Source organism: Castanea sativa, chromosome 7 (genome assembly GCF_040712315.1).
Source record: "Castanea sativa cultivar Marrone di Chiusa Pesio chromosome 7, ASM4071231v1".
Lineage (NCBI taxonomy): Eukaryota > Viridiplantae > Streptophyta > Magnoliopsida > Fagales > Fagaceae > Castanea > Castanea sativa.
The window spans coordinates 38,027,114-38,036,564 of NC_134019.1; the positions used below are offsets into that span (position 1 = coordinate 38,027,114).

General features: G+C 38.4%; 1 protein-coding gene across 1 annotated transcript; it reads left to right on the top strand.

Moving 5' to 3' along the window:
* Positions 1 to 6,206: 6,206 nt before the first annotated feature.
* LOC142644413 (uncharacterized) lies at positions 6,207 to 8,433 on the top strand. Its single transcript, XM_075819035.1, has 2 exons — positions 6,207 to 6,225; positions 7,970 to 8,433. The coding sequence occupies exons 1-2, from the start codon at positions 6,207 to 6,209 to the stop codon at positions 8,431 to 8,433; spliced, it is 483 nt and encodes a 160-aa protein (XP_075675150.1).
* The last annotated feature ends 1,018 nt before the right edge of the window (positions 8,434 to 9,451 follow it).

The following is a 9,451-nucleotide window of genomic DNA, read 5'->3' on the forward strand; positions in this document are numbered from 1 at the left end:
AAAAGAAGAGAAAAAACATTAGTATCTATCAAATAATTTACAACGACATATATAAATATAGACACATGAATGCATGTACGTATGTGAATAAATGTTTCCCTTCACTAATACCATGATTTACAAATTCAGATGGGGTGGTGACCCTAATGCATTTTACACTTATGCTATCTCGTATAGTATATGGTATGTGGGGGAGGGGGTACTGCATCTCCTTGGTTAGGCTCCTCACGTTGCTGTAAAGATGAAGTTACAACCAAACAATGGATTAAATGAATTCTAATACCAACCATAACAACGCTCACAAATTATTCAAAGCTTGTAAATGACTTGACATACCGTGGGGCCAGCCTTGTGTCCTGCTTTGTGACCACTTGTCCCACAAGGAGGTGCTTTTTTTATGCGTTTAGATCGACCTTGTGGGGGTGAGTATAACCCAACTACTTGCTCATTCTCGACATGCACATCCGGTTGTTTTGCTTGAGATGCAACAACTGAAGATCCAACTGTGGGGGAGGATGGTGGAGCGGATGAAATGTGAGTGAGACCCGTAGTCATGGGATCTGTATGCAGTCCAGGAGTGGGCATGAATGACATGGAGTCACTATGGGGTGATACATGGTCTATATGATCAATGTTGTACTAGGGAGATTGAGTGTGCATGACAAGAGGGGTCTCATTGAAATCAATGCCGAGATCAAAGGATGGTGGAGTAAGTGAAAGATGAGCGGGGTCAGAAAATGTGCGTGGGGTGGGTAAAGGGATCTCAAGGTGAGAAGATGCATGAGCAGTGGGTACAGGGATCTCTAGGTCAGGATATGCAGGAGCAGTACGTAGAGGGATCTTTGAGGAAGGAGATGCATGTGGAGGTGGAGGGAACTCTGGGGCAGGAGATGCATGTGGGGGTGGAGGGGGATCTGGCCTACTGACAACCTGATGGGGTGCAACATGTTGACCATGGCTATGGCTGGCAGGAGTTGAGCTTGTGCTTGGTCATCCAGTATCTTTTAGCACTTTTGGATTTGCCCCATCAGTTTCTTCCAAGGGAAGATAGGTAACTAGACAGTGAAGGCGATCCACTGCCTTCAGCATAGCTGTAATTTGCTTGTACTCAGGATTGCCTACTACATAACGCATCAACATCTTCTTGTGAGTGTCAACTTGCAAGTAAATAAATACAATTAGTATATCTAACACAAAAATAGTAATACGCAACAAAATTTGGAAAGAAAGGTCAAAGCGATTATCGTAATAAGAAGTGCAGCATTAGTGTGGTCGACGAACCTCCAAGTGACCATACCGTACCAGCAGAAGTATGGATGAACACTTGACATAGCACCTTCTAGTCGTGCTCCATAACATAGTAATTGTGCTCTCCTATTCCATACTTGTATATGGCCAAGATGTTTGGCCCCCCAATCCACTTCGGTCTTCCCCCTCAGGTCTATGGCATGAAGGGCATCGGTAGTATCAACGTCCTCGAGAATTTCTTATACCATCCCAAATTGTGCTCTCCTATTCTGGCTAGTAGAGAAACATACAAGTGGCACTCTCGCCATCCACATGTCTCGTCCTGCGAAACAGAACGTAGGCAGGTGGCCTAATTTGGCTTCATATGGTTGCCATACCACCTGATATAGCCAAAAAAAGGGCAGCACATTATGCAAGGTTCCATTATTTTCAACTATGACATATTTTACAGTTATAACAATATACACTATTCATAAACATTACAAGAAACACAATTTGGGTACCTGGTTGGGATGCATAGAATTTAGAAGCTGACGGTACCGAACCAAACAGATTTCGGTGGGGCTATTCTTCTTGCTCATGATCCACACCCAGCTACAATGAAGAAAGAGGGAGTCAATATATACCAATTATGCAATCTAATAAAAAAGAAAAAGGAATTGTATGCTGATGGAAGCTTAAAAAAATCCATAATGTTTATTTTTCTTTGAAATGCTACTACTATACTACATAAGCATCCTTAGTTGTAGAATCACACTTGAATAATGCTATGTTCAATTATTTTTTTTTATCAACTTAAGTATTTGGGACAAGTAGGTCTAGACTTCTTTATCTGAAGACATAAATTTAATTGGTGAGAGAAAGGGAGAGAGAGAGACTATAATAAATTGTTTTTTTGTTTGTCATTCAGTGATTATAATTTTGTTGGCATGCTAGCAAATGTAAAAAAAAAAAAACTTTATTTTAATTATTTTCCTTATCAATAGCTGCGGAATTCAATTAATTTTTTTCCTATGCTATTTATCCACAAAACTCAGCAAAATTATTCCAGCAAAGGATGAGTTATGAAAGAAATAAAAAAGAAGAAATTGAAAGAAAGAATCTAATTAGACAAAAAAATAAAATTGAGAGAGAGATACAAGCTTTGTATCATATATATGGCCCATTCTTCCTACAATATTATAATTGAGAACTTCCCATTCATGAAGCGTTGTATCGTATATAGCCGAAAGGAAAAATTAATAAGATACAAGCTTCATCATCTCAAATTATAGCACTGGAACAGTTAATACTTGGAATTGGATCCTTCGTCCTTGAAGCACCACATGATTAGTAACAATTCCAAGCATATGCTCACATTCAACAGCTCACTTTAAGTCACAAGTTCCAACAATTGCCTCACCATCGATTGGAATCCCCAAAAGAACCTCCACATCCTGTAATGTGATCATCATCTCACCATGTGGCAGGTGGAAGGTGTGGGTTTCAGGCCGCCATCGCTCAACAAAGGCCGTTATCAAGTTATGATCAATCTCAATAGATTAGGTCCTATGCAGCCCCTTTAATCCAATTCTATTGATAATGTCAAGGACGCGATCATCCATCATTGGGAGTCGTTTTTGGAACTCGTCATTACGACCACAACATTTTAGTGCCCCCGAATCCTACACATGATAGAACCATGGTGATGTGATGCAATATGCCATAACCTTTGGACTTGATTTCAAGAATCTTGAAAACTAACTAGTAAAGGACATAGAGTGGACCCATAATCATGTATCAACTGCAATGTTTATTTAGTCTTATCATCCTTTGCACAATACCAAAGAGATATTGGCGAAAAATAGTGGAGGTAAACAAGTGCAAGAGGAAATTTTCCCTTTTCCCTATTATTAACCTTATATTTTAGGTTGTGTCCTTAACTTTCATTTGAAGGTACAATTTTGTGGCTAGCCAGGCTTGCATTTGAATGGACCAGACCCAACTGGAGATTGGCATAGCAAAAGGCCCACTAAGATACACTCTAGGACTGGAAATAAGAGTCTCTAGTTTCCATGGCCCATGTTCCTGGAGCTATATTGTCTTATACTAATTATCTTGTACCCCCATGAATCTGTGTAACGTTTATGTAAGGGTGTGCAACAGTCAACCAATCTAACTCAATCCAATTAATGGGCATGACTATGCATTCAAAGCTAGTAATACCATTGACAAACTTAGAATTTTAGAAATGAAAAAAAAATCAACATAATGTAAAAGGATAAGAAGAGAATATAGAAATTTAGCAGGTGGTCGGTTTTAATTTTACCTTGCCTTCCCAAACAGCGGCCGATTGATGTTTTTTTAGAAACCTTAACACCAAACGATCCATGGGACCAGGACCGAACTCATCAACCACCTTAGCAGCAATGACAGCCATACTACACGAAGTTTAGGGAGTCAAAAGTAATATAAGCACATGTTCAAGATAAATTGGCAAGGATCTCAATGTATAGCCTAATTTCTTGCACAAACGATAAGTGTGATAATCAACCATAGGGAATAAAGATACATATAAAAAATTCAGTATACTACCAACAATTGTAAAAGCAAAGCTTTATGTTAAGGGGTTGGTGATAAAAACCAAGTATACAAAGTAATTCAAAGTATATTGAGAAGTAATTCAAAGGTGCCAATTTTATGGGTTTGAATTACTTTGAATTATTGTGATCAAAACCAACTAACAATCACTCAAAAATTATGGCAATTCATGAAGTTGTAAGTGCATTTGGTTTAGATTGGTAATTCAACATGTTTGATAAAATTGTGGATTATCCTTAATCAAAGATAGCCCCCATAATAGTATACAAAGACAATGTTGCTTGTATCACTCATATTAGAGGGAGCTATATAAAATGTAAACAAGCTCCATAAGAGATAATATTTATGTCAATAAGATAGAATCAAGCGAATAGAAAAACTAGCTAAATAGAAGACATCAACTTAAAACTACTAGGTAAGTTAGGGTGACATTGGATGGAGAAAATTTGCATATAACACCCATTTTCAAACATATTTGTTAGTTAACATCATTTTCAAACTAATTAGCAAACTAACATCTCAAGTTTCTTAGACTCGATTGCACTGTAGCAACTCGAGTCTCACAAACTTGAGTTCCACGTGAACTCGACTCTTTAACACTCGATTTACCTAAAACAAAAATAGAACCACAAGGAGAAAATTGGCATAAGACACCCATTTTCAAACATATTCATTAGTTAACATAGTTTTCAAACTAATTAGCAAACTAACATTTCGAGTTTCTTAAACTCGATTCCACTGTAGCAACTATCAAAATAGTAACACGAAGCAACAAACCCAAGCTCTAGGCGGCGATTAGGACTGAACCCAGGTGGCGATCAGGATCAGGATGAGGTGGTGGTGCATTTTTTGGGTTTGATTTTCCAGGTTCTGGTCGGCGTGTTTGTTGGGTTTGGTTTTACATGTTATGATTGGTGTGTTTGTTGGGTTTTATTACTTATATATAAAAAAAAACCATTATTGTATCAATGCCTAATTTGTATCTGGAATTTGTAGAATTTAAATTTTTTTCGTTTTTCTTCTTTTTGAGACTTGGTTAATAAAGCTTGACCCATTTGTGAGGAGTAAACTGGCCCAAGTGGGCATATGGGCCTTTGGACTGTAGCATGGAGGGCCGACCTGCTCCAGAATTGAACTTTACGAATTGGCCCATACGCCGAGGGTCCGAGGGTGCAGCCGAGGACGAGCTTCTCCTCGGACAAGCCCAAGAGAATTCAATGCTTCATTATGAAGGTCAAAGCACAACTCTAGAAAGACTAATGGTTAAAGGGGGAAACCCTGAACCTTTTCGATGCACCAGTGTTAAAGAAAATATCAAGAGCAAAGGCTGCCACCTCCGCATTAAAGACTCTGCATCTACCTTCCTGGCCGCATTAATGGGGAAGTGACCCCTGAACAGTAGGGTTGAAACTTCTAGTCACTAGCCAAAAGGCATCAACGAAGGAAGTATTTAAAGGGGGCAAAGGCCAAAGGGAGGGGGGATCGAAAAACAAAAGAAAAAGAAAGAAGAATTGTAACCCTTAAGAAAGAAAGAGAAATAATACAGAAGTAGTCCTCGGCTCACGTCCGAGAAGGTCTATTTGCCATTATTGTTTATTATTTACAAGTGCTTGTAACCTTTTAGTTTGTTATCAAGTTCCCAGTACTTCTAATCTAGATTTCAAGCCCACACTCTACAAATTTCATTGTTTAAGGCTCATTGGGTCTGAGCCCGTGATTGTCTTTGGGTCCAGGTGCAATTGTGCACTTGACCCATTGTTATTAGAATTTCAAAAACCACTTCTTTTAAATAGCAGAATTTCAAAACAACCAAATAATTTAATCACCAAAGTTTTTAAATAAAATTTTCAATTGGGTTATAGTTCATACAACATCTAAACTTTTTTGGTCTACCATTTTTTTTTTAATTATCTCTTACTCAATTTTTATCTTAAATTATTTTTCTTACCTTTTTATATTATTGATAACTCGTATTAATAACTCAATCAAAATAAGTACATTAATTTCAAGTTTCGAATTGATATTCGGGGATCAATTAAAAAAAAAAAAAAACAACAAACAATCATATGGGTCATAATCACAAATGAAAAACAAATCAAACCATGACATAACTGTTACAAAAGAAGAAACAATAATTATTAGAGGAATTTATCTCATAAAGAATAAAAATTATCACTTTGTCAGAGTGAGAGTGAGAGGGAAGATTGAGATTGAGAGTGAGACGGTGTAAGTGTTTGAATTTGAGTGATCTGTACAAACCCCCCCCCCCCTTTTTTTTTTAAAAAGCCAGGAACTTCGTGATAGAATCAATTACTTGAGAGTGAGAGAGAGATGGTGAATGACCCAATGAGGCTCAAAAAGATGCTGGGCTCGCAGAGATGGTGGGTCAGAGAGATGGTCAATATAAAGGGAGAGTTTGATGAGGAGAGGAGCCAATGATGACAGAATGAGCCACCGATGAGGCTAAGCCACCGATGAGTTGAGAGGAGAATGACAGAGAGAGAGAGAGAGAGAGAGAGAGGACATGTCTCGTGTTTGTGTGGGTTTGAGTGGGTATTTTGAGAGTGAGAGTGAGAGACTGTGAGAGAGACGGTGTGAGACTGAGTGTTTGAATTTGAGTGATTTGGCAAAGTGATCTGGGAAGTGATTTTGAGTGATTTGGGACATGTGGAGGACTCAACAAAAATTGAGTCTAACAGACTCGAGTTCTTAATTAGAGTTCAAAGGACTTGAGTTTTATGCCTACGTGGACCAAATGTCCACATCAGTTGGTGCCACGATGGGGAAATTGAGTACTTTATACTCAATTTGTTACTCCAAAACCAAGTTCTTTGGACTCGAGTTGTTAGATACCAAATTAGTTTCAAAAGTTTGCTAACTAACAAAATAATTTAGATTTTTATAGTTATTTAAAAAAAAAAAATCCTTGTTTCTTACAACTGTTTTATGTTGGCTTTAATTTCGTGCCAAATTTGATTGTAATTTTGTTCAATCATGTTTACCCTATATTTTATGTGAGATTTCATTGTATGAGTTGTGTGTGAGAGAGAGTGTGAAGACTCAAGAGTGCATTGAAGAAATTGTGGATTTCACGAGTATTTTGCGAGTAAGCTTCCCGCGAAGTGAGCCACGTGCTAAGCACATGACTGGAATGCGAAGAGTCATGACAATCTGGTGACAACTGGTTTTCGCAGGTAAGGCCTTCCCATAAAATACCGGCAAAACATTCTGTTTTGCAATTTTGGCTTATCTGCTCCACCTTGTCTTCACCTACACTATATATACTCATATTACCCACATATTGTGAAGAGTGCTTTTCAGAGAGAAAATCCTAGCATACACACTTGAGAGTTAGAGATTGTTATACCCACAATCATCTACACAATCCTTTGTGATTTTTCTCATACTCCTACCTCTTCATATCCATATCCTTGAGAGGTTCATAGCCCAAACACTTACCACACCCAATCTAAGTGTTAAGTGAGGTTTTAGTGCTACTGGAAAGCATTGGAAGAAGCCAAGCTTTGGCGGATGCAATCAAGCGTATTGCGAGATCCGGAAAACTAGACAAGACACAGTTTCGAGAAGCTTTGTTCGAGTAGGAGCTTGGAGGGCTTAGGTGCATTGGGTAGATTAGGCTTGGAGGGTCTCTTGCTATTCGTGTATCCCAACTTATTGTCTAGTAGATCGATTTACCACTTGGAGGGTGGTAGAGAGGTTTTTCGCTGAGTTCTTCAGTTTCCTCTTTGATAACACATCGGCATGTTATCTTGTGTTTGCATCTTTCTTCCCTACTCTTCTAGTTTTCATTTTACTGCTGTTATATGATGAATATGGCTTGGAGTAGTTTTATTGTTTATTCGCTCGCATTTACTCTATTCCGCACTTAGTTTAAGTCAGAGTAAAATCAACTGAGCCGTAATCTTTTAATTTGGGGGAACAACTCTTGTGTTTTTAACACAAATCTGAGCTTTCAATTGGTATTAGAACGGGTGTACTTGTTGTGATTTCATTACCTAGGTGCGATCCTAGACCCCTTTTGTGATGGATCGATCACAATCGCTCAATGCTCCACCATTCTAAGATGGGAGCAACTATGCGTTTTGGATAGTCCGTATAAGGGCATTCCTTTGTGCTAAAGATGAGTCCGTATGGGATTCTGTTGAGAATGGGTATGTTAGGCCCACGACAGCCAAGTCCGAATGGGAGAAGGCAGCTCTTGCTTTGGCAAATGCAAATAGCAAAGCAATTAATGCAATCTTTTGCTATGTGCCTACTGATGAATTTCACAGGATATCACATGTGAAGACCGCCAAGGAAGCTTGGACAATTCTTAAGACTACCTATGAAGGTACCAAGAAAGTCAAGGACATAAAGCTCCAAATGCTTACCACTCGATTTGAAGAGCTTAAGATGAGCGATGATGAGTCATTTGATTCATTCTATGGGAAGCTCAATGAAATCGTGATTGCCAAGCTTAATCTCGGAAAGAAGATTAAGAATGCTAAGGTGGTGAGAAAGATTTTGAGGTCTTTACTGGAGAGCTTTCGTGCAAAGGTCACAATTATAGAAGAGAGCAAAGTTTTGGATGAGATCAAGAATTAAGAGCTCATTGGATCTCTCTAAACATATGAGCTTGGACTACCTTCCCACAAGCCAAGCAAATCACTTGCTCTCAAAACCATCAATGAGAGAATGGATGACTCCTCCAAAGAAGATGATTTGGAGAAGGAGATAGCATTTCTTGCAAAGAACTTCTAAAAATTTCTAAAAATGAAAGATAGTGGAAAGTCTTTTAGCAAAGGAAAATTTTCATCCCCCAAAGGTGATAGGAAGGAGTTCAAGAAGAAAGATGGGAAGGACTCTCAATTCCCTTAAGGAATCGTGTGCTATGAATGCAATAGTCATGGACATCTCCAGAAGGAATGTCCCAACTATTTGAGAGGGAAGGGTAAAGTCTTTGCCACCGCTCTTAGCTAGGGATGTCAATTTTTCCCTGCTCCGCTTGACCCGTCCCTCCCTGCTTCGCCCCGTGCGGGTTTTCCCCGCCCCACAAAAGTGATTGGGCGGGGATGGGGCGAGATTTTAGACCCGCACTACGGGGCGGGGCGGGGATGGGTTTACACTTTTTAGACCCACCCCGCCCCACCCCGCGTTAATAAGGATTAAGTTGTAATTTTTTCATACTCTAAAATCCTACTATTTAAACAAAAATATCATCAGCTTATTTTATTCTACCTAACGTGGTTCTACCTCTCTTTTCTCTCAAGCAAAGTTGAAAATAAGGTACCAATTTTAACTCTTTTTTTTGTCTTTTCATTCATGATTCATATGTCTTTCTCAACTTACTTTTCATCATTAACATAATATGAGATTTTTGTGTCATACTATGAAATTTTTGTTGTGACATTGTCTTGTTAAATATTTAGATAATATTATTTAGTTTTTGCTAAAAATTAGTTTGATTTGATAGGATAAATTTATTTATAATTTCAAGTATATTTTTAATATTGAAACATGTCATTTTATTTGAAAAAATGGTAATAGTTATAGGGAAAATTAACAAGAAATAAAGTTTTACGGAGTAGGGTGGGGCTTCGCGGGGCCTTAAGGGGCAGGGCTG